General features: G+C 40.4%; 1 protein-coding gene across 2 annotated transcripts in view; it reads right to left on the bottom strand.

The window, feature by feature from the left end:
• Nucleotides 1–321: 321 nt before the first annotated feature.
• Nucleotides 322–26,638, bottom strand: part of PIK3C3 (phosphatidylinositol 3-kinase catalytic subunit type 3) — a 133,644-nt gene continuing 107,327 nt past the window's right edge. Inside the window, exons 24-25 of one of the 2 annotated variants that reach the window (XM_084628052.1) lie at nucleotides 7,423–7,548; nucleotides 322–1,391 (exon numbers count right to left, since the gene is read on the bottom strand). In XM_084628052.1, the coding sequence (XP_084484178.1) occupies nucleotides 1,377–1,391; nucleotides 7,423–7,548 (141 nt within the window). In that variant the 3' untranslated portion in view covers nucleotides 322–1,376. Of the gene's footprint in view, nucleotides 1,392–7,422; nucleotides 7,549–25,181; nucleotides 25,318–26,638 lie in introns of those variants that run through there. The other variant, XR_014711622.1, reaches the window with a different exon arrangement.

Here is a 26,638-nt window from a genome sequence, read left to right as displayed (position 1 = left end):
TTTCATTTCTGTAAGTGGAAGTCCAGCTGGCTTTCCTCTCTACTCCTATCTTCTTTGTTAAAACATGTTTATGAAAAAAAAAAAAAAACCCATACATGCCCTTTGAAAATGTTCATATGCATATAAAAAGCTAATTATACTTGATCATTCAAACAGATTCAGCATAAATCCTTATGTGTGACATGATCATTTTCTTGTAGCCTTATTTTTACAGCATTTCTGTATTGGTATTAAGCCAGGAGCGCCAAACACAATCCTTTAGGATGCCAAGTCGGTGTAGGAAAGGACAAATTCAAAAGCTTAAATGAGACATCTCAAAACTGCATCAAGGAAGAATTTATTAGAGTCAAGGAAAATATTACATGTGGTCACTGTACATTGATGTTCATAGTTAAAGTTAGACTTTGCTATGAACTTATACTAAACCTATCACGGTGCCTTCTGGCTAGTCTTTAGGTTGACAGATTCAGGCTAGCTCTCTAAAAATAGCGGTGTGGACAGCGTTTCAGAACTGTGGCTTGGGGTTTGAAGCCTACCCCTTTCTCCCTAGGCTGTGGAGCCTGAGCTCCAGCTGAAGTCGCAACTTCAAAGAGCTGTCTACACAGCTATTTTTAGAGTACTAGCACAAGTCAGCACTAGCATGAGTCCATCGAGCTGGGCTGGCAGGCTCGCTGCCATGGGCTACATACTGATTATTTCTAATTCTGTGCCTGTATTTGGCTAACTTATCAGCCATTAAAAATATCGTTTTGTAAAGTAAAGAAGAATGATTGTCCTTTCCATATGAGAACTTCTTTCCAAATTGGGAAACGGTTAGATGAATCCATTAAAAACTTTAATTCCAGGTGAAAACTGTTGTGTGTGTTTGTTTGGGGGTGGGGTGTTCAATTATCCTGTTTCTTAGGCTAATGAGAAATCACAATATATACCGTTATAGGCTGCACACTGCATGTATCAATGTCCAAGTTAAGTGCAGCAATGGACTTCAGTTTCTAGGTCCCAAAATATAGTAACCAAGACACAAAAATAAATTCACCAGCAAGTGCTGGATCTCTCTTCTGCAGCCTCTTCCAATCATCCATGACATTGGAGGAAGTTGCCTATTTTACCTACATGGCTTAAGTATCTTACAAGTAATATATGCAGGAACATCTAGGCCCAAAGTGGGAAATAAATACATGTTTTCTAAATAATTGTCATTTTTAACCTTATAATAGTGGTAACCCAGAGACCCCTGTCCTCCAAGCACTCTGTGCTATCAAATGAGCAGTTCTCGCCTTCAGGTGCTGTCTTGAAAAGTCCATAGATGGCTCAAGAAAGTCTCCTTGTTGAGCATTAGATGATATTTCCATTTCCAGCAAAAGCCGTTGATGGGTTTATTTTCTCCAATACTAGAAAAGAAGACAAACACAGTAGGACATTTATTCAGCTTTGATATTCGCAGAAAATCAGTTAAGTGTAATTGTACTCTGGGCTGTAGATTTCACAACTCCATAAAATGCTTAAAGGCAGGTGAACCTCATGACCCTTAGCAGAACAAATATCTATGAAACACACTCTGTTTATGTTAGTTTTTCCACTTGACAAATTGTGTGTGCTGGATGAAAACTTTCTCCCCGGCATCTGAGGCATTTCATTGGGTTTACAGGGTTTGCTTTTCCAAATTGGAGAACAAAATTGGAACTTGGCAGAAAATGAGAAAGGGGCACCATCTACCACAGATTTGAGATGCAACATGGGATGCTGCCAAGGCTGCTAACTAAGCCCACAGTGCTTGAGAAACCCAAAAGCAAGTCACCCAAATATGATTTAAATGCAGCTTATTCCCACTCATCCCAAATTAAAACCCTGTGACTAAGTCTTTGAACTGTTTTGCTACAAAAAATTGTAAAGCTGTACTGAAGAGTTGCAAACATGAAAATGCTGAACAGTGCTTAACATAACAATCCTGAAATGCAACTGACTGAGTTTGTAATTTATAAGGAAAAAAAAAGAATTAAATAATATGGTAACTTCCTCAACTGGAAATGATCAAATCTCATTTCTACTATTTTCAATCTCTATAGACATGGGGACTGCTGCTAAAATGAAAATAACCATCTCCAGAGACAAGGATATTTAGTCCTTTATAAATGTGAATTGAAATTAATATGTGCATCCTCTTCTCTTGAACAGTTACTACACAAATATATTACACTTTCTTGAGGCAAACTGTATTTAAGGGACATTCAACAAGAGAAGATTGAGATACTGAAAATGGAGATATTAAAAAAAATTATACAGGATCTCAGGTGTTCAAATAGATTAGAAAAAAAACAGGCGTGTTTTCAAACAAAGAGTCTCCATAACATAACTTCTTTGAATCATGTCTCTTTAAAATGTTGTCATTTATATCAATATATATCACTGCTTCTCAGTAACACAACAGATGCCAAAATAATCAGTTCTCTCCATACAACATGAGTTTTACATACACACACGCACACACACAAAGTGGTGTGCAAGAGCACTGAAATACAATTGTTACTACAATAACCAACCTTATTAAAAGCTCTTATATTAACAGGTGAAACAAACAGCACAGACTGCATACTAGTATTTGCAAGTCCATTTTGGAGGTGGGAAGAAAAATAAATCGACAGATGGATAAACAAGCATAAACAAACAACGAACTGAAGGGCATTTCAAACAAAAAATTGCATGGCTTTATGCCAATATCTGCTGTTTAAACAAGTGCCTAATTTTAGACAGTATTTTCAGTTGCTATTTAGAACAATACTATTTGCAATTCATCAAAACAATATTATGACATAAGCACAAACTGAAAACTTCAATTTGGCCATTGTGCAAGATCACTGGTTTATTGTCAATTTAATTGAGTATTAATTGTTCCTTTGTCTACTATTTTACAGCGGTAAGTCCTATAATTTTTGTACAGCAACTTCTCCAAAAAGAAAGCTAGACAAAGAGAAAGTTAAACTGATTAACAAGCATTAAACATTACCAGAGGATGTTGTGAAGGACAAGACTATAACGGGGTTCAAACAAGAACTAGCTAAATTCATGAAGGATGGTTCCATCAATGGCATTACCCAGGATGGGCAGGGATGATGTCCCTAGCCTCTGTTTGCCAGAAGCTAGGAATGGGCGACAGGGAATGAATCACTTGATGATTACCTGTTCTGTTCATTCCCTCCAGGGCACCTGACATTGGCCACTGTCGGAAGACAGGATACTGGGCTAAACAGACCTTTGGTTTGACCCAATATGGCCATTCTTATGTTCTAAGAATGCTCTAATTCCAATTGTAATAACACACAGCTTAGAGGTGAGGTTCTTACATTATTTCCCTTGAATAATTTTTGCAATCACAATTTTTTTTTTTTTAAATTGTCTCACACTGGGGTTCTCACACCCCAGTCCACCAATGCCTCACTGCTCCTTCAGTCCCCTCTGCCCTCTCATGGCTTTGGACCTTTTTGCATATGAGACCCCAAGCCTGGAAGAACGTCCTAATTAGCATACTCTAACCCCTCTCTCTTCTACAAAAATATTGCTAAAAATCCATCTGTTCCATGGAAGATTCCCGCTTCCATGACCACACACTCCAGGTTTGTTAATGAGATGCATCCTCACTTGTTTTAGACTGTTTTCTACTCACTCATGCCCTTTCGGTTTACGTGCATGTTTTTCAGAGGCACTGGGCACACACAACTCCCAATCAATGAGAACTAGGTGCTCAGCATCTCAGACAATAGGCAACTGTGGCAGGAATTTTGTCCTACATTTAGAACTCCTTATGTATTACAAAGCACTAAAACCCAGTATACTCCAGTGCCTATTCAGCACTAAGTCTGTTTACATGCACAGGCTAACAGAGGGTGACCAGATGTCCCGATTGTATAGGGACAGTCCCGATTTTTGGGTCTTTTTTCTTATATAGGCTCCTATTATCCCCCACCCCCTTCCCGATTTTTCACATTTGCTATCTGGTCACCCTAGGCTAATATCACTTACCTTGGGAAAATCTAGATACTGAATCTAGGGGAAATATGGAGCTCAGAATTAGAGATGAGGCTGGTAACACTACCGATTAAGGGTGCCTGATACTTTCCATTGTAAGACTTTGTTTTCAGTTCAGTTTCACAGATTCCAAGGCTAGAAGGGACTCTTGTGTTTTGCTTATAATTTTGACAAAACTAACTGTTTGGGCAGAAAAATGTAGCCAAAACAGTTCAGCCATTTCCAAGAACTAAGTTAGGGAAAATTACATTGTTACACACATGTTAAAAATTCTGACCAGTTTTTCTTTGGAGCTCTAGTGTGCCCTACACAATGGAAAAGGGACTTGAAATTTGGCAGAGGTGGCCTTTGTGTCAGGAATGTGCCTTTTGCCATTCTTGTGAAAATCTGCTCAAATTTGGGCAAGTTATAATCCTTACACCCACAGAATCAGTTCCACTATATGCTGCAATATATAGGCATAGTAACAAGGTGAAGGACAAAGCAGCAGTCTATATACTTCTCATCCTATTAGAAACCATTAGTTTCCTGAATCAGGGGCTCTTACAGGTACAGCCCTCAATCAATATGAAAACTGGGTGTGTGCTGCTAAACCTTAGGCCCTGTTGAACACAATTTAAGCCAGCTTTTAAATGCTTTATCATCAAACACGTCTGCAATTTAAAAACAGTGGGTAAATTAAGAAAATAGTTATGAATGAACAAGTTAATTTTTTTTTTTAAATGGATGACCAAGATCAAATCTGCAAACTCTGATTTATTAGTGCTGCTTGGAAAATGCATTAGCAGCTAGCTGGGAAATTCTGACAGCCATCTAAGACAAATGAACTTCTATTGCAGACATGTCTACAAAAGGGCTAGCATAATACTTTAAAAAAAAGAAATCTGTTTACACCTATGTGGGTCCATTCAGAATCAAAATCAGTGTTGTAGTCACACCAACTCCCCCACCCAAAAAAAGTGTACAATTCTTTAACTTAAGGTGATAGCTTCTTAATACTTGTACTCTAAGCCCTTGTCTACACTGGGGGGGGATCGATCTAAGTTACGCAACTTCAGCTATGTGAATAACGTAGCTGAAGTCGACATACTTAGACCTACTCACCACGGTGCCTTCACTATGGTGAGTTGACTGCTGCCGCTCTCCCGTCGACTCTGCCTGCGCCTCTCACGGCGGTGGAGTACAGGAGTCGACGGGAGAGCACTTGGGGATCAATTTATTGAGTCTAGACTAGACGTGATAAATAGACCCCCCCCCGCCACTGGATCGATTGCTGCCCGCCGATCTGACAGGTAGTGTAGACATACCCTTAGGGCCCTGAGCTCAGTTCTTACAAGGAATCAATCATTGCCTGACATCTAGTAATTACAGTAACCTAGAGTGACCAAGTACAAATATGAAAGATTTCTCTTTTTCTCTGCATTTTCCTTCTGTTCACATATAAAAACAGTCATAATTTAAAAACACATATATTAAGTTAAGCTTATATTGTTTAATCTGTACGACAGGAGTAGTCAATAGGCGGACCATGGGCCAAATCTGGACCACCAGACGCTTTTGAACGGACCCTGAAATCTTTTTATTTACTTATTATCATTATTATTATTTTCTCAAGTCTGGACCTTGACTATACTTTGACCAAGAAATTTGGACCTTGACAAAAAATAACTGACTACCTCTGCTATAGCGTAACACACTACTTGAAAATAAAAGATACGAGTCTGCATCAAAAAGAGAATTAAGTGGAACATCTTTTGCCCAAAGGATAGCCATAGAAACAGTCCTCCGCACATGAAAATTACAGTTTGTATTTGATTTTGATCATTCTTTTGGAAAATAATTTTTTCTAAAAATATTTGGAAGCCTGACTGGATTTTTTGAGATCAACATTTCTTGATTCTTCTCTGAATTGCAAGTTTCCTCATAAGACTAATAGGTTAGGCCAACAGGCAGATTTAAACAAATCCCTGATAAATGTGAGCTAGACAAGTCAGAAAAACATTATGATCTCAAAGATGAACTAAAATGCTTTTGATTTTATTGCACAATGGTATTAGTCATTTTATCACACCCACAACGGACTACAGTCACATTAGCACATACACTTTATGTGGCTAAAATTTCATTCTTCACATACGGAAGTGTGCATTCTGATATTAAAAATGATAGCAGGAAAGGAGAATATTCCCCCATGGAGGCTTCAGAGGTTTGTAAAGATAATTAGTTGGAATACACTGTTTAGAAGCCAGCAATAAAAGCCACCATCAACAAAAGTCAGTAGCTGTGGGGGAACCAAAGCAAGAGTAGGAAAATGAGAACTTTAGTCTTACTTGCTAAAATTTCTCTTCTTGGCGATATCATCCTCAGGAGTGGCAGGTCCTCCTCTTGCAGGATTCAGAGACAGCACAGAGCTCTGTCCAACAGGTAGACTTGACCCCTAAGGACCCACCCATGCAGAGCCTGCCAAAACAGACTACTTGCAGGACTGAACAGCACTCTCCAAATCAAGAGTTTAGCTGCTCACTTGCTCCTGCAAAGGGAAGACTTTTTTGGGGGCATGTCTTTAAGAAGGCTGTCCCCAGCTGAACACAGTGTTCTACTGCTTCTGAAGTCTGCCAGGGAAAGACATACCTAGACAAGGGGCTGCTGGTCACAAGACAAATGTAACCACACAGTATATTTAACAGAGGAATAACTGACAGAAGATTGCTCTTATTGAACTTTTTTTTCTATTGATTTAATTTTCGTAATGTATAAATAATACAAAGGACTATCTAGCTCATGTTTTGTGAACTGTGAATCTTAAAGCTGTTTAAGATTTCAAATCTTTACTACATAGGCAGAAAATTTAAAAACTTTAGGAAAAACTTTTTCACTAAGAGGGTGGTGAAACACTGGAATGCGTTACCTAGGGAGGTGGTAGAATCTCCTTCCTTAGAGGTTTTTAAGGTCAGGCTTGACAAAGCCCTGGCTGGGATGATTTAACTGGGAATTGGTCCTGCTTTGAGCAGGGGGTTGGACTAGATGACCTTCTGGGGTCCCTTCCAACCCTGATATTCTATGATTCTATGAAAATTACAAATAAATACACTTCAAAGCTAAACTCTTGGGAAATCCTTAACTTGCTAAAATATGAGATGGCAGGCCCTTAAAAGTTTCCTCTCTCCTGGTCGAGCCATTGACCATACAAAATTGCAGAACCTTAAGGCAAAGCAGTATCTGTAATGTCATCCATCACTTGGGCAGCTGCTCTGAACTTAACATTTTTTAACCATTTCAAAACTCCTTAAAGCACAGGCTGGCAAAACGTTCATCTCTCTGTTCCCACAGTCAGTCACTCTCTCTACCCCTCTTTTCACCGTGAGGCCACAGACAGCCCATCAGTCTGTAGTATCTTACCTGAGCAAACTTGTGTATTTGTTCTACTACAGCTGCAAAGAGAGCGTGGACACTTTCATCAATTAGACTCTGCATGTAATGTACAGCTTCTTCATCAGAGAGGTCCAAACGGAACTTGTCCTGCACCTGGTAGGAAGAAATTAGAAAGATCAGCCCTTTTATGCAGAAAGAAAACTCTGGCCCTGTAATTGTAGAATTCCATTTTTATTATATTTATATACAAACATCTTCCAAGCAGCACAGACAGCTGCCACTGGACTCAGCACAATTGGGGTTGCCAACTTTGGTTGGATGAATTCCCAGAGATTTCATCACATGACATTATCTTTGATTTAAGAATAATCTTTAATTCCTGGGGACTCCAGGACAATCCTGGAGGGTTGGCAACCCAAAGCACAACTGAGCTGCAAACAAGTATCTATGGGCAGAAGAATTCAATCCTATTGTTCTATATGCATTTCTTGGGGGGAAGGTGAAGAAGGGAAAACATCTGAAAGACCAGCTATATTTAAAATAGAAAGAAAATCCTATTACTGAATCACCTTCTGGGTGTGCTGTTCTGTCCCATCTAGTGGCACTGAGACCACTTAGAGACAGAGATAAAATGAGTCTGCTCTACAGCCTTAGGTAACAGCCATTTGGCTTTTAGCTCATGCAGTAGAGGCTCATGCACTAAGCTCCAGAGGTCCCTGGTTCAATCCTGCACGCTGACGGCCAGGGTTTGGCGGTGTTACAATAATCTAATTCCAAAGCAAAAATAATTTCTCCCAACAATTGAAATCAAGTTTTTTAAAAAAAAGTTTTGGAAATCTGATTTTGGTGAAATGGCCAATCTATTAACACAGAGTTTCAAAACAGGCAGCCTACTCAGTGCTCAGCTAGAGCAATGGGTGTCACTACAAGAACCTACATAAACAGTGGCTATGAGTAAGCGTAGCATTCATTATGAGACACATCAAGTTTGATCTCTACATGTAGACGAGCAAAAGCTCTTTGTTTTATTGTGAAAATGCAGCTGAAATATTTTGGATGGTCCTAAGAGTTGCTGAAAGCCTGCAAAGTTCCTTTTGCCTAAAGTTAAATTTAGAATAAACTGTCTTTTTGAAACTGTAAAGCAATTAAGTAAAGAATATGGAATCAGTGTAAGAATGAGCACATTACTCCTATGAAAACTGATCTCCATATGGTAGATGAGAATTTGATTAACTCAGATTACATCCTTCATAGGTAAACAGTGGATTGGAGATACTGCTACTCTTACATGATTTGTTGTTTTGACAGCAGCATATTTTAAATATGGTGCCAAAACGGTTTGCACAGTACTTACAAATTGTACACAAACTAAATGCTGAGAGCATTATAATTAAGGACAAAGCAGCAAAATGTCTAGCTTTTATTACTAGAGAAATTCTCCAGTTTCCACTTCGTTTTTCTTACCTCTACTCTGAATAAGCAAAAATCACCCCACCCTGAGATGAACACTGCAGACCCTGAGCATGCTCAGTGATAACCTAGGATTTCTAAATGGTGCCCTGGCAAAAAGCCAAGAGTGTGTGTGTGTGTGTGTGTGTGTGGGGACAGGCATAATCACAGCTCTGAGGTAAATGAAAACAATGAGCATGTGCAGTAAGGGGTGAGAGAGGTCAGTTAACTGAGCACCTAGCTGATCAGAGCCCACTCATATCAGTCAGAACTTGTTTTAAAGGTCAGAGCTGTCAATCAGAACTCTGAAGTAATGGTTGATACTGGGCATGTGTGAGTGAGGTAACTGCTTCTAAAACAGAAAGATATATTCGGAGGGAGATACAAATGTAGCTACAATGTAGCACAAAAGGCCAGCTGCCAGGAGGCAGTTTTGGAGTCTGAGTCTGAGTCAGCGAGAGAGAGAGAGACAATCGGAAGAAGACAAAAGCCAGGAAGATGAGCCAGAGAAAAAGCTGATGGAAAGAAGCCAGAAAAGCTGCTGCAGAGAGAGAGAAAGAGAAAGAAGAAAATCGGAGCAGAGTAAAGTTGATTGACCAGAAACTGTGCAGCAACAGGTTTTTAAAGGAATACAAAAAGGATTTATAAAGTAAGCCTGTTATTCATTTAATTAGAGTATTAGTATAGTGTAGAATAGTATATAGGGTTAGCGTGTGTGTGTTTATAAGAATGCATACGATTCTGTTATTAATTGTAACATATCTACTTAAACTTTAAAGCAATTTAAGAACTGCTGTCAGCAATGTGTTACAAACTGGCCACTTGTAACAAATCGCTTTGCTTAGCATCATTTAAATTATATACTATTGTAGTTTGAATGCTCTTTAACTCACAATAAGGGATTGCGTCTCAGGGATTTTTGTGTTTCATTTAGGATTTTAGGTTAGACTGTATTAGGGATTATTATTTACATCAATTCATAGATATTTTGTTTTGGAAAAGAATACTGCCTGTGTCAATTACTTTATCGGAAGGATATATCCATGTCCTTTAATATTTCCTTAACAACCCTTGAAACTTATACCTCGGGAAGAACAGACGAAGTGGGCGATAGGCAGACTATTATAGCAGTGTCCCCAAATCCATTTTTCGAGGTAAAAATCTTTTTCCCAACCTCACGCAAAAGCTTGACTTATGTACATTTCATAAAGGTGAAATCAATGACTTTTCATAAATGGAGACCATCTCGTTAAGAATTGTTCAGCAGTTGTCAAGATAGCAAAATTGCAGAAGTGTCTTCCAAGCACAGACATGTCTTCCCTATATTCAAGCCTTTGTTTTAATTCAGCTGGCAACAGCTTAGCTACACTAGCAAACAGTACCTTGCTTCTCAATAGCATTGGGTGGCCAAGGAACCTAAAGTGCTTTGGGGGCATTTATTAAGCCTCACAACAGCTGGGTTAAAATGACCATTTCACAGATGTGCAGAGTGAACAACTTCGAGGCCAACATCTTCAAAGGAAGTCCCTAAAGTTAGTCACCTAAATATCTGGCCTATTTTTCTCATGTGTTGACCACCTAGTAGCTTTCATCAGTAACTGTGAGTGCTCAGCACCTCAGAAAAATCAGGGCCCTTGTACAGCTGGCATAAAATTGCCTCAGGTGGCTTATCCAAGATCATGTGAGTCCGTACACCTGAGAATAAAACCAAGGAGTCTAATACACTGTCTCTTCTAACCACTACCACTCTTAGCCCTGCTGTTTAAAATTCCCAGTAGCAATTTCACAGGGTGACTAGTCTCTGCAACAATTTGACTAATGTATGCCTACAGGGTACATTTTGAAAGGGCTAAGGTTCAGTCTCTTATTTTGCTGGTACAAATTTACCGCTTCATTTTGTGGTCCTAAAGAATGTTGTGTAACAAATATGAGCACTTGCACATCTAATTAATAGATATTAGGAGCAGAATGGATCATTGTACTCACTAGTCTTACCTCCTGCAAAACACAGGTCATAGAACCCAAGGAATTTCTGTACAAGCAAATCACTTTTTGAGCTATAAGTATATTTTTTAGAAAGGCACCGTCTTCACTTAAAGACTTCAGGAGACAGAGAAACCTCTTTGTCCCTAGGTAAGTTGTTTCAGTCATTAACTATCCTCATTATTTAAAGACTGTCTTATTTCTAGTCTGAATTTGTCCAGCTTCAGCTCTCAACCACTGGATCGCATCACACCTTTTTCTGCTAGATTAAAGAGCTGTCCATCATAAGAAATCTCTTTCCATACAGGTATTTATAGATTGTGATCAACTCATCTGTTAACCTACTCTTGGATAAGCTACATATATACTGAGTTTTTCAAGTCTCTCCCTATATGTTTGTTTGCATGACTCTGAATATTTCTGTAGCTTTTTTCTGAATCCTTGCCTATTTATCAACATCCTTTTTAAAGACTGGACCATAAGAACTGGACACAGTAGAGAGATATTACTTCCCTACTCCTACGTTATATTTCTCTGCTTATACACTCATGATCATGTTTGCCCAATTAGCTACAGCATCATACTGGGAGCTCATGTTCAGTTGATTAGCCACCATTACCCTCAAAGTCCTTTTCAGAATCACTGCACTGCAAGACACTGTTTTGCAATTTGTAAGTGTGACCTTCATTCTTTGTTAGCAGATGTATGACCTTGCATTTGGCTTTATTAAAATGCATACTGTTCAAATAAGCACTCTGTACAAACCAATATGGTCATCTGTATAACTGATCTGAGCCCATCACTATTTACCACAATAAGTGTGTCTCCTCTGCAAGCTTTATGAGCAATGATTTTATATTTTCTTTCAAATCATTGATAACAATACTGAACAACAAAGACCCAACAATTATCTGTGGTAACCCACTAGACATACCCCATTTATAGTTACTTTTTTATCTCTAGCAGCTAACCAGTTTTTAATCCATTTAACATAGGCTACACTGATTTTGTATAGTATTACTTTTTTCAATCTGAATGCCAGGCAAGACTAAGTCAATGACTTACAAAAGTTTAAGTATATTACATAAAAAGGGTTACCTTTATCAAACAAAATTCTAATCTCGTCAAAAATCAACATCAAGTTTGATAAGACCCATTTTACTTAAAATCATGTTGATTTGCATCCTTTAGGTCTTTATTGACTATCCCATATCAGTCTTTCCCTGAATTTACCCAGGACTGATTTTGTGCTAACCAGTTATAATTACCCTGGTCGTCTTTTTAAATATTGGCACGTTGGCTGTTTTCCATCCTCTGGAACACTGAAGAAGTTCCAAAAAGTGTTAAAAATCAACATCAAAAGTTCAGAGAACTCTTTGGCCAGTTCTTTTAACATTCCTGAGAGCAAGTTACCAAGTCAAAAAATATTTACTAAATATTAATTGAATAGTTGCTGTTTAGTATTTCCCCTAGTGATGGAACAGAAAATATATCACTATAAGATATGAATACATCCTTTTCCCCTCCCCCTCCACCCAATTTCCTGAAGTGCGCTAGCAACTGAATTCTGGATAGAAAATGTGGGTGTCAGAGAGCAGAAAAAGCAATCGATCTCAGAAATATAAAAGAAAGAAAAAGGTAGGCTAACAAGTAAACCTATGAGTGGGAAAAAATGTTCAAATTGTTCAGAGAAAACAAGAAAAAAAAGCAAAAACCAGATGAGCAAAATGTATGGTTTTAGCTTAATGCTGCGTCTTTCCATCAGTGTCACCCCATTGATGAAGGGGCAGCAAGACCAAAAGAATCAGAGGAAAAAACAGTTTCACCTTCATCCCAGGCATATTTATACAATTGACAATCCATCATGCACATACTGATCACAATCAAGAGCTGAAAACAAAGATCACTCACTCATTGCTCGGCACCAGAACATCCTTACAGCAGTTGGTCATTTATATGTCTATTACTTGCCTAATGCAAACATTTTTTCTAAATAAGCCTCTTATTTTTTACATTATACAGTTTCAAACTTTTACCAAGCCACTAGGATCCCTATTCAGAAAGATACTTTAAACAAGCAAGTAGTTCCCAATTGACTTCAATGAGACTAGTCATGCTTAAAGTTATACACGTGCTTAAGTACCTTCCTGAATCAGTGCAGAGATATTGTGAGGACACTTCAGCAAACATGTTAACTACATTTATCTAAGAAAAAATGAAACCCTTGCAATGCTAAACTGTGCTCTGTGCAATTCTTGTAATCAAGCACTTACTCCATCCACCTTTTAATCTGCTTGTAGAAGAATGTCCTCTTTGAGAGCCTTAAAGCTACTGATGTTAAAATGCTGTATCAGCCAAACGCTGGTAATGACGATTAAATATTTATTGCCTTTCTTGAGAGGAGACCGGCACACATTTCTGTTCAAATATACCAATTCTAGATTAAAATTAGACTGCTATTAACAGTAGGATCAAATGTTGCTGAGCACTAGATCCTTGCATGACAGATTTTCAGTGCTGCAATAAAAAAATGACTGCTACAACCTAGGTGAGAAGGAATATCATAAAATGACAAAATTATTTCTTGAGATGCAGTAGTACCAGAAGCAAGATTAATGAACATTGACGTATGGCTCTTATAACAAAACTAATACAAAGGTGTTACTTCTAATCTCTCAGTAGCAAAGTAACCCGTAATTTCTCAAAGAACAGGTAGTACTGGAAAGAGATTTGGGAGTTTCAGATCAGATGATTTGGGAAATCATAAATACTTTAATTTGTGTGTTTCATATCTGAAACAGACTGGAAAAGGGCTAATGTAGTGCCCATCTTTAAAAAAGGGAAGAAGGAGGATCCGGGGAACTACAGGCCAGTCAGCCTCACCTCAGTCCCTGGAAAAATCATGGAGCAGGTCCTCAAGGAATTAATTCTGAAGCACTTAGAGGAGAGGAAAGTGATCAGGAACAGTCAGCATGGATTCACCAAGGGCAAGTCATGCCTGACTAATCTAACTGCCTTCTATGACGAAATAACTGGCTCTGTGGATGAGGGGAAAGCAGTGGACGTGTTGTTCCTTGACTTTAGCAAAGATTTTGACACGGTCTCCCACAGTATTCTTGCCAGCAAGTTAAAGAAGTTATGGGCTGGATGAATGGACTATAAGGCGGATAGAAAGTTGGCTAGATTGTCGGGCTCAACGGGTAGTGATCAATGGCTCCATGTCTAGTTGGCAGCCGGTATCAAGTGGAGTGCCCCAAGGGTCGGTCCTGGGGCAGGTTTTGTTCAATATCTTCATAAATGATCTGGAGGATGGTGTGGATTGCACCCTCAGCAAGTTTGCAGATGACACTAAAGTGAGAGGAGAGGTAGATACGCTGGAGGGTAGGGATAGGATACAGAGGGACCTAGACAAATTGGAGGATTAGGCCAAAAGAAATCTGATGAGGTTCAACAAGGACAAGTGCAGAGTCCTGCACTTAGGATGGAAGAATCCAATGCACCGCTACAGACTAGGGACCGAATGGCTCGGCAGCAGTTCTGCAGAAAAGGACCTGGGGTTACAGTGGACGAGAAGCTGGATAAGAGTCAACTGTGTGCCCTTGTTGCCAAGAAGGCCAATGGCATTTTGGGATGTATAAGTACGGGCATTGTCAGCAGATCGAGGGATGTGATCGTTCCTCTATTTGACACTGGTGAGGCCTCATCTGGAGTACTGTGTCCAGTTTTGGGCCCCACACTACAAGAAGGATGTGGAAAAATTGGAAAGCGTCCAGTGGAGGTCAACAAAAATGATTAGGGGACTGGAACACATGAGTTATGAGGAGAGGCTGAGGGAACTGGGATTGTTTAGTGTGCGGAAGAGAATAATGAGGGGGGATTTGATAGCTGCTTTCAACTACCTGAAAGGGGGTTCCAAAGAGGATGGCTCTAGACTGTTCTCAGTGGTAGCAGATGACAGAACAAGGAGTAATGGTCTCAAGTTGCAGTGGGGGAGATTTAGGTTGGATATTAGAAAAGCCTTTTTCACTAGGAAGGTGGTGAAACACTGGAATGCGTTACCAAGGGAGGTTGTGGAATCTCCTTCCTTAGAAGTTTTTAAGGTCAGGCTTGACAAAGCCCTGGCTGGGATGATTTAATTGGGGATTGGTCCTGCTTTGAGCAGGGGGTTGGACTAGATGACCTCCTGAGGTCCCTTCCAACCCTGATATTCTATGATTCTATGAATAGAGTGCCTACTGCAGAGACATTAAAAACAAAGACGTTAAGCTTGTGCAACTTATATACAACCTCATTTTTGGAATTTGAAGTACACCAACATTCCTCTGTATGCTTTTAAAGTTATTACTGGTTGGCTGTCACTCAGCAAGAGAAAGGAACATCCTCTGTTCAAAATGTACAGGATAAATCTGGTTGGATTTCTTTGCCTAGATTCCAGAGAGGTATGTTTAAAAATTCAGCTTTTCTATTGAATCAAATTAAACATAATTCCATATAAATATTGCCTATCGTGATTTATATGTTCTAGAATGAGAAGCTTGGACAAAGATTAAAAGGTTGGATAAAAAATTGACTGACTGTCTTTTAAGGCTTCAAGTTATTGTATTATTGAGGCATCTACAGCCCAAGCCAAGGACCAGGATCCCATGGTGCCAGGCACTATACAAATACAAAACAAAAAGGGCTTAAAGTCTTCCCACTATTTAATTGTATTGTACCTTCAGTACATTAATAATAAAATTATTTTTGGTAGCACCCAGTGTGTGCTAGGAATTTTCCAAATACAGAAGAGGCACAATTCTCATCCCCAAAACAGACAATAATAGGGGGAAAGAGAACAACAGTTACGTTAATAAATACATATGATTATGACAAGAAAGCTAGACTTCAGTTACCCTCAAGCATGGCAATGGCAGTATGTTTCTTATAGTCTTCATAAGCAACTTGACTGTGGGGAGGAGACAGACCATGAGGATGAAATAAGGAAGGCCCTTTTGTGAGCAAGGGATAGCATGGATGAAGACATGGAGACAAACAGAAGAAGCTGCTCACTATTTAAATTCAATGCATGAAGGAAATGAATAAAGGGCAAAACAATATCATATCTTTGTTCTGTTTATTGCAGGCCCACCTGAACTGTGAGCTCAGCTGGCTACCGAAGAAAGTAAAAGGAAAATTGCAATATAATCCTAAAGCCACTTTGCTATGTGATCTCAACAGATAGCAGACAAAACTGGGTTAGACTTGATCAGTAAATGGTTGGGAAACATCCAAGAAACAAAAATGCCACAGGAGTTGGAATTGGAGATTTAGTAGGTGATACTCCCCTTAAAATCTTCTCTGAGCCAGTGACCCAGCACAGGGCTATGAAGCATTGCAATGCTGGACAAAGATTTGTTTTAACTGATATGTGCCAAAGCTCTTCGATATTCCATTACTGCTGCACCAAACAGGTTCCACAGCAATTGGAGAGACTGCAGATAAAGCGTCAAACAAAGCCTCTTTCTGCTTTGTCCGACAGAGAAAGCTTTCATACAATATTTGTTTTAACATGGTCTAAGCCACACTTAGTTGGAAATTCTGGGTCAACTATAGAAATGATGTCTGAGTTATTGCAATTGGGAATATTTTACCTGCAGTTCAAATGATTTGAATGTGGATAGAAGTAAACAGAGTATTGTATAACTGAATTTCAAGTGTGTTTTACAAAAGAAGTGAGAAGACATTTCACACGTCCTGCTGGTTCCATAGTCATGTAACAGTTTATTTCTTGATTCATTATGCTTATACATACTAAGCCATTAAAGTATGTTATTTGGCTAGGATTCCTTTTTCTTAGTAAGCTTAAAAATATATAGGTAATTATCAGCGAAAATCATTTACAATGCTATTGTTAAAGAAAAAAGTCTTATCTATTACCAATTTGAGGGTCGACATTGAACTTATTCTGGTTTGACTGGACTCCCTTTTAAAGCAGGCAGCACTGATCCTTAAACCAGTCAGAGAAGTTGCACATGAGCGACACACATCTCTCTCTGTTCCCCAAAGAGCTAACCTCTGCAGCACTGCTAGCCTGAGCTGAGGTGTAGGCTAGAAATGTAATTATTTTCTCCAGATTCATTAAAAAAAAAATCTCTAAGGCAGCATAGGACGGCTAGCCGTTTATTAACAAACAATATAAAGGATTGACTGCACATAAATATTCGCCAAAAGCCTGAGATAAAAGATTGGCTTTGTAGCTTGCTCAGTAGGTTAACAAATCTGAGCTCTGGGGGACAAAGAAGGGAAAACTAGTTCCAAAGCCAAACAACCCTCATGCAGTATGATCTGTTACCAGCTCCTTCTTGCAGGCATTAAATGTTCTCCAGATGAGAAACTGCCATTGATCTCATTTTGGGGCAGCATCACACAGGGAGGGAAGCGCTTGCTCAGTAAAAAGGTTCCAAACTGTTGGTGGCTTTAACTTGCAAAGCCCTAACCTTGAATGTCATATAAAAGTTCACAAAGCCAGAGCTAGTGCAGTGCTCTCAATGTACTCAACATGCTCTCAATGTACTGAATTTCAGCCGCTTGCGTGGCCGTGCAGATCAGTACCACTAGGACAGTGGGCTACCTCAAGTGTGTGTGTGTGTCTGAAAATAGTGTTCAAATGTAACATTTTAATTTTACTTTTTTTGGGGTGGGGGGGGTGGTGGCGGGGGCTGGTCTGAATACCGTCCCACAAGTGCTGATCATAAAAGTTCTGCCACCTGGAACTCCTTTCTTCATCTTTGTGGAAAGTTAATTTGATGCAATCGAATACAAAATGACGTGTGCTAGTTTAAATGTGTAATTTGTTTTGCTCTATGAGAAATAGGAACAATCTAGGGAATACAGAGAAAATAACAAATCCAATGCATAGTTCTTGCCCACGCCATCAAAATTTTGGGCAAGAATTGAGTATTTCCCATTGCCACAGATTTGACTTCCAGTGGTGTGCCATAGCCACTGTCTTCCCCAAATAAAGGATTAATAGATTTTTACACCAGAAGGGACCAATAAATAATCTCGTCTGAACTCCCGTACATTACAGGCCATTACATTTCACCCAGTTATTCCTATATTCAGCCTAATAACTTGTGTTTGACTAAAGCATACCTTTAGGAAAGAGATCCAGGTTGATTTCAAGACCTCAAGAGATAGAGAATCCACCACTTGACTTGACAGTTTGTGCCAATGGTTAATCACACTCACTGTTAAAAACCTGTGCTTGAAGTGAATTAGTAACCTGGGGGGCGACTTCAAGCCTCAAATTTTCAAGATGTTTTGCAAAACTTGAGTTAGCTCTTTAGGGCAATATGTTATCACTATTTAATGCTTATCCAAAGCTGCTTGAATGCTCCACATAGTTAAATGAGAAAAGATACCAATGTTCACATTTTCACTGAATAGTACATATGCAAGCTTTTTCCTTAAACGCTCTGATAGTTATTTCACAGACTAATTGTAAGTCAGTCATTGTGAAAGCTGACTGCTACCTGTGCCTCCAGCAAGGTTAAGTACCACTGCAGGTGTTGACTACGATTAGCTACTTAATAATTTGATCACTGGAATACAGAATTACTCATTGCAAAGTCAGCTAGTGACATTTTTAAGACACCTGTGTGCCTACAACTGAGTAACATCCTCTAGATCAGTGGTTTTCAATGGGTTTTTCATTTGCAGACCCCTACAAAATTTCAAATGGAGGTGCAGACCCCTTTGGAAATCTTAAGACATAGTCTTCAGACCCCAATGGTCCACAGACCACAGGTTGAAAACCACTGCTCTAGATCAGTGGTTCCCAAACTTGTTCTGCTGCTTGTGCAGGGAAAGCCCCTGGCGGGGTGGGCGGTTTGTTTATCTGCCGCGTCTGCAGGTTCGGCCGATCGCGGCTCCCAGTGGCCACGGTTCGCTGCTCCAGGCCAAGGGGAGCTGCTGGAAGCAGCGTGGGCTGAAGGATGTACTTGCTGCCGCTTCCAGCGGCTCACATTGGCCTGGAGCAGCAAACCGCAGCCACTGGGAGCCGCGATCGGCCGAACCTGTGGACACGGCAGGTAAACAAACTGGCCTGCCCCGCCTGGAGCTTTCCCTGCACGAGCGGCGGAACAAGTTTGGGAACCACTGCTCTAGATGAAAAAGCAGTGTGTCTTTTGATTAAGCCGTATAGTACACATGTACATACATACCAGGAGCACCATTGCTAGGACTTAAAGAAAGGCATTTGATATCAAATGCTATACAGAAACAATAATGCTTTGTGCAGGGATTTTTTCCGTTTTGCATCTAAAGTTGTTAATGACAGTCAGCATTCAGTGTTCAAGATGGAGAATCTAGTCTTAAGTTTCTGCCTTGACTCCTACCACACTTCACAGTTCCCTGAACATGGGCATTGTCTGGTTATCTCTGCTCTACAGTATTATGTCAAAATAAAAGGAGTACTTGTGGCACCTTAGAGACTCTAAGGTGCCACAAGTACTCCTTTTCTTTTTGCGAATACAGACTAACACGGCTGTTACTCTGAAATATGTCAAAATAGTTAATTCTTTCACCTATTCACATGTTTCTTGCATTCACGTGGAGAGATTTACCGAGGTGGTGTTCTGGAGAGGACCACATCTTTTGTCTTTGGGCAAAAATCCTACCATATGGAATAGACTACACTTTCTATGAAAGCATCTAGAGTTTTCTGTAAGGTTTCCTCTACAGCTGCAGTTTTTACAGAGATGGATGGAAAAATCAAATAGGTTGCTTACCTATAACTGGTTCTTTGAGATGTGTGGTCCATATCTGTATTTCACTGAGGGGTTATGTGCATGTGCCAGGAGGCAGAGTTTTTGAAAACAGTACTGTGTGGCAGTCCTCACATGTGCCCTGTGCCACTTCGTGGTCTCACCCAAGGCAATAAAGGGCACAGCGTGCTGCCAGCACCTCCTGTTCCTTCTCTACAACACAGCTGTTGAATCTACAGCAGAGGGGAAGCAGGCTGGGTCTGGAATACAGAGAGGGACCACACCTCTCGAAGAAGCTTCAGTTACAGGTAAGTAACATTGTTTTCTTTTTTGAGTGATGGTCCCTATTGTATTTCACTGAGGGTGATTAGCAAACAGTACCTATGTAGGAGGAGACTGTGGAATGGAGGACTGCTGCTCCAAACGAAGCATCAAATCATGGACTACAACATAGCGTGTGGAAGAGGTGTGCAGTGAATTCCACGTGGCTACCTTGCATATGTCTGCGAGGGGCAAATTGTGGAGTGTGGCCATAGCGGATGCTTGCACTCTGGTGGAATAGGCCCGAATCCCTTCAAGTGGGGATTGTCCCAATTACTGATAGCAACGTGTAATGCACCCTGAGACCACACTGGGAGATTCTTTGGCTGGAAATGGCTTGCCCTATCATTCTCTCCGCTATGGCAACAAAAAGCTGAGGAGATTTCCAAAAGGGTTTTGTCCTCTTAAGATAAAAAGCCAATGCCCTTCAAACATCTAATGAGTGAAGCCTTCTTTCCTCATTCGAGGCATGAGGAAGAAGGTAGGTAAAAGCATGTGTTGATTGAGGTGGAATTGGGAAACCGCCTTGGGCAGGAACTTGGGGGGGAAGTCAGAGAGACCTTATCTTTATGGAAAGTGATGAAAGGTGGGCTAGCAATCATGGTTTCCAGTTCGCCAACCCTCCTAGCCAATTTAATGGTGATGAGGAAAGAGACTTTCATGGAAAGGAGAGAGTGACCATGGGGCCATAAGTTCAAAGGGGGCAGACGTCAACAAGGTCAGGACAAGGTTGAGGTCCCATAAGGGGGGAGGGGAATAGGTTGAATGGGAAGGTATTTTCATAGAAGGCCCTTCCAGAACCATTCAGTTAATGGCCGTCCACCAGCAGGTGAAAAGTGCTAATGGCAGCTGCATGCACCTTAATGGAACTGAGGGCCAGTCCCAAGTCCTTCAGATAAAGAAAATATTCCAAGAGTCGTGGGACGCCCACTGCTTCAGGGACAAGGTTCTGCCAGGTAGCCCTGGCAATGAAAAGTGTCCATTTGGCTACATACGAACATCTTGTGGACTCCTTTCTGATGCTTGAGAGAACATCTCACACTTCCAGAGAGCATTCCTGTGCTAGTGGAGTGTCCACCAAAAACCAAACCGCCAGGTGGAGTGTGCGCGGGTTAGGGTAAAAGTCTGCTATTGTTTGGGTCAGTAGCTCCGGGAGCATCCAAAGCCTGAGTGGCAGGTTCTTTGACATGCAGAGAAGTGGGAACCAATATTGGCAAGGCCAGAAAGGGGCGATCAGGATGGTTGTTGCTTTCTCCCATCTGATCTTGTGGATTATTCATAGTAGGAGGGCTGGAAGTGGGGGGTGGGGGGGAGGCATAATTTGTCTGGTCCGACCAATCGAGGACTAGGACGTCCCCTTATGATTGAGTTCCAGTCCCTCCCCTTGAACAACAACGGGTGCATTTGGTATTGTTGTGGGATGTGAAAAGATCCCTCACAGGGGTTTCCCATCAGCCAAAGATGTTCGTGATTACAGAGTCATGCAACTCCCATTTGTGGTCAATGGCAAAGTTTCTGCTGAGAGCATCAGCAATCACGTTCTGGGTGCTCGGTAGGTAGGCTGTTGTCAGAAGAATATAGCATGTGATGCACCATTCCCAAAGGTATGTAGCTTTCACACACATGGCTCAGGATCTTGTCTCCCCTTGCTTACGTAGAGGACTGTGGTGGTGTTGTCTGACATGACAAGAATGTGTCGGTCCTGGATGGTTGGTAGGAATGCCTGGCAAACTTTGCATGCTTACCAGAGTTCCAGTATGTTTATGAGCATCCTGGCCTCTCGTGTTGTTCAGGTGCCTGTGTCATGCAGTTGCACATCTGGGCACCCCAGCAAAAACAAGAACAAACATTACTTCCAGATTCCTGATTCCTACTACTGGATTGTTAATTAGTGGAAGTTAGTGAAGAACAGACAGCTTTAATGTAGTAATGTTCCCTACCAATCACAACAGATCAGCCATCTCTTAAGCTATACTAGAGCTGACTTGTGGCATGGTACTGACTTATTGGAACATCCCAAATGCAAATCAGATGCCTCACATATGTTGCTTCATTGGTATGAAGCGCTGTCTAGTGATTAGAGCAGAGAATCTCTAGAGCTTATCTATTTATCCAATGTGTGTAAGACCTAATTGCCTCACAGATGTACTAAGAGAATTAGTTATTGCTGAAGTACTTTATACTGCCTCTTACCGAGGATCTCAAAGTACAAGAGTGAAGGATTATTAATAAGTTCCTCTTTCCTGAACCAAAGGACTCCCATTGACTTCAATGGGCACTGGATCAGGCTACCAGTTCTGCCAGTGATAAATTCTGTAACCTTAAGCAAATCCCTTCACCGACCTCCATTTTCCTGTCTGTAAAACGGGGGCATATTATAGACGCAGAAAATTTCAACCTGTGAAATATCAATGAAAAAAACAAAGCCTCCCCCTTTCCCTGTTTTCTGACAAACTCTTCTACTCATCTCAAAGAAGTGCTGTGCGGATTAGTTAATATTTGCACAGGGATTTGAACATGCAAAGTGCTTTATAAGTGCCAAGCATTATTATATTCTCCAGCAAGAAAATTGCTCCACTTGAATATCACTGCCTTTCTGCACATACTTAACTACCCATACTGTAGTTAACAACTGCTTGCTGGGGGCAGGGGGACTTTTCTAACATATCCTGGCCTATAAATGAAACAATAGTGACATCTACTGTAATCAGTGGACAGTTGAAGCAGAGCTCAGTCAATTTGAGTACTGTATTCTTTAATGCTTGCTGAGTTCTGTGTGTCTCGATGAATCATTGATCCCTGATGTTTTCTAATTTAAAGGTCACATTTGCTATGAAGGACAGATACAAGCCATCTGGCTGTTCTGTTCAAAATGGGAGGCTTTTTTAAAAACTATTTTTCTAAGTGTGACAATGGTGTATGCTCCTTATATCTGGAGAATGATGCTCCACCTTTTGAGATATTGGCTTTGCAATTGGTTGCAGATTTCAATCATTATTAAAAAAAATATAGAATTGTCTCTTTTTGAAAAAAAAACACCCCACAATTAGCAATTACTGTAGCAGCTGCATTTTACTGAAAGCAAGCTGTGTTGGCAGGGAAACATAATAGGCATTTATATTATGATTACTAGTTATACAATGGCAGCAGAACATACATAGATTTTAAGGCAGTCCCTATTCTGGAAATCTTCAGATTTAGCAGAAACAGACCAAAAAAACCAAACGGGAAGATTCAGAAAAAAGGGATTCCCTTGCCCGAGGCTGGGGGGGTGGGGTGTGTGCAGCACTGCGGAAACCTGCCTTTCCTTCTCATTCTAGTTTTAATTGTGTGACATTCTGTGGGCAACTAGGGGTGGCGCATTGCGAGTGAGTTCCATGCAGAGGGATGGGGAAGCACGAAGCAGGTGCTAGTCGCTGTGACTGTTTCCTTTGTAAGTAGTGACAGGAGGAGAAGATGGGGAGACCAGAGGCAAGAAAGATTAAGGCTGCTAGTCTTCAGCTATGATCTCCAGAGCCATTTGTCACATGCTGAAGCATTTGCTATCATCAAATGCTGAGACTTCCTGCTAGTTGTAGTCAAGACTAGGAGTGCTCCCAAGGCTGCATGTTTGTTTTTGTTTTGTTTTTTGCTGGGGGTGGGGAGGGGCACTAGTCCAGTTTCATTGATTTACGTTTCCGTCGGCTAGGTGTTTCTATTCACTAAGTTTAGTTTTAGTCCTGCACAAATTTGAGGGGCAGCAAAACAGTTTTTTTCCCTGAGCCGGAGGAGGTTCACAGCCCTGGCATGTACTAATACATATATGGAAACAAGAATATTTTTAAAGTTGGAAAATTGGGGAAATTTTGACTTGGAAAGATCTCATTTAACTTTTTGAAGTGCTACCAACAAAATATGTAAAATTTAATTGTTTGATATTAAACATAAAACTGTCCAATTAAGTTAGCATCAGTTTGCATGCAGAGAGATCTGAACCTGAAAAAGATGGTTATTGAAAATAAATAAAAAGACAGGGCCTGACTTTCAGAAGTACTGTACATTCACATCCCCAGCTGAAGTCACTGAGAGGAGTTGGTGCTTGAAAAATCAAGTCCATATAGTTCTGTATTTGGTGTCAGGGCCGCTAATGGGGTGGTGTGACCTAATGGTCAGTCAAAAATGGAGTCAGGGCCGCAATCGGAAGTCAAGCCGAAGGTCAGAGTCAGGAGCCACACCAAGGGTCAGTGCCAGGGTAGGAATCAGGAGACACATCAAAGATTAAGACAGAATTGGAGTAAGAAGTCATGCCAAGGGTCAAGCTGCAGTCAGTCAAAAAGAGTGATAACAGGAGCGACAAGTGGGAACCAGGCAAAGAGGCAGAAAATTGATCTCAGAGGTCTGATCACCAGCAGACCTACCAACTAGTTGCTCAGAGAAGAGGTGGGACAGGAACAGGAAGCTTTATATCTAGTGGTGTCCAATCAGTAGTCTGCTGCTAGTCACCTGACTCAGCTGAGTCTCTGGGTGTAGCCTCTGGTAGTGGGGTGTTTAGCTACAGTTCCCTCATCTGACTTTGCAGTGCAGTGGTACAGAGGACAAGGCTCTCACTCAGCCAGGCCAGGGTTCAAGACCCATAGCACCTGATAATTCTTCAGTTAGTTTTCCTATCTTGGCAAACAGCGAAAGTCACAATTTGGCACTATATCTTGCTCTCTGAATAAAGAATGCAAAAGCATCTTCACAGATGAGATAGGCAGGAAGGCCTGCTCCACTTGCTCCGTCCTGTGCCATAAACCATGTCAAACAGGTGTAATCTATACTTATTTTACAGAAAGCTGTACATGACATGCTGCTATTTCCATTTTTTCTTCCCTATTCACATATTTCACAGCTATCAGACTCAAGTGATATCTGGGCAATTTGCTTTCAGTTAGATTTGAAGGTTGATTATAAACTTACATTCTGCCAGCTAGTTCCTTGAGATATAGCACATGCTTCAGGAAAAAAAGATGATTCTTTGGAGAAAGCATCCTCAATTTATAAAGAACTTGCCTTCCTGTCCAAACCTCAGCTTGCTGATATTTTCCTCTTAATTCTTTATGCTTTTGCCAGTGACAAGGAAAATACCATGTATATGGTGCTAGCAATGGTTGAGAGAGTCATAATTTTGAACCCCTGGTTTTTCAATTAAAGGCCATTTCTTGTGACAATCAAATGTTAATCTCAAAATAAGTATTTTCTGAAAAAAGTCTGCTTACATTAATTAACTTTTTTTTTTTCAAAAATATTCTGTTATTTCACTATTACCGTAGTAAAATCAAAGACTGATTTCATTCCATGGAATCTGCTTTCATGCAGCTCCTTGTCAACCGACTGTGTCACATCCTGATTTGCACGAACAGGAAAAAAAGGGACACTGTGCTCACAATTCATCTGCATACACCTACAGGGAATATAGCAAATGCACCTTCTTAGTACGTGCTTTGTTTATTCATAGAAAGGTGAAGGTGAAGTACAAGAATGAAAGGAAACTCAATCTGTAAAAAAAAAATGGCAGCTCAGAGTTTGTTTGTATTCTGTTTTAAATTGATTTTTATACTGTGCCATAATGATGAACATAACATCAGGGCTGAAGAAAGAAACTTTTATATTAAGAGGTGTTTTAAAAGATCTAATTCTTTTTCTTTTTTTTTTTTAAATAGAATAGAGTATTCTCAAGCTGGCGGTGGGGAGCTAAAGAAGGATTTTTGGTGAAGTCCTCACCCACAAACCAGTAATAAATAAGAGATATGAGATTGCTGATACCTTACACACATGCACTGAATACCAAGTGGATTACTGTGGTCATGTACACAATCCCAACTCCTCCCACATATACTGAGAATGTATTCTTTGTCAGGTCATATGCAAAGTTTGCAGGTTAGACTTGAACCCATAGCCATCTGGCAGCATGGTGTCTTAACTTCTCAGACATCTCTCTGGTCACAAACATGCTTGCATAACAAAATCTTTCCTTCCATCAGTGAGCTTCATAGTCCCTGCACCCTCAATGTATTGTTCACTGGAAATGAAGAGCTGTAATATAGCCATAGGGTCACCTCCATTAGCTTTAGATAAAAGTAGAGTAATTTCAGATGTCTAAAGATAAACATGTTCCTTTGTCTTCTAGTCCCCGCCATCTCTATCTATATAGACATAGTATTCTTGGAGCAATCTACACCCATTGATATTAACAGTATTACAGTTAAAAAGAAAAGGAGGACTTGTGGCACCTTAGAGACTAACAAATTTATTTGAGCATGAGCTTTCGTGAGCTACAGCTCACTTCATCGGATGCATTCAGTGGAAAATACAGTGGGGAGATTTATATACACAGAGCATATGAAACAATGGATGTTACCATACACACTGTAATGAGAGTGATCAGGTAAGGTGAGCTATTACCAGCAGGAGAGCGGGGGTGGGGGGAAACCTTTTGTAGTGATAATCAAGGTGGGCCATTTCCAGCAGTTGATAAGAACATCTGAGGAACAGTGTGAGTGTGTGTGCGCGCACGTGTGTGTGTGTGTGGGGGGGGGGGGGGGATAATTTTACTTTGTGTAATGACACATCCACTCCCAGTCTTTATTCAAGACTAAGTTAATTGTATCCAGTTTGCAAATTAATTCCAATTCAGCAGTCTCTCGTTGGAGTCTGTTTTTGAAGTTTTTTTGTTGAAGAATTACGACTTTTAGGTCTGTAATCGAGTGACCAAAGAGATTGAA

The sequence above is a fragment of the Lepidochelys olivacea genome (genome assembly GCF_965140295.1).
Source record: "Lepidochelys olivacea isolate rLepOli2 genome assembly, chromosome: 5".
In the NCBI taxonomy this organism is placed as follows: domain Eukaryota; kingdom Metazoa; phylum Chordata; order Testudines; family Cheloniidae; genus Lepidochelys; species Lepidochelys olivacea.
Note: the sequence above shows the minus strand (reverse complement) of the source record. Positions and strands in the feature narration are given on the sequence as shown.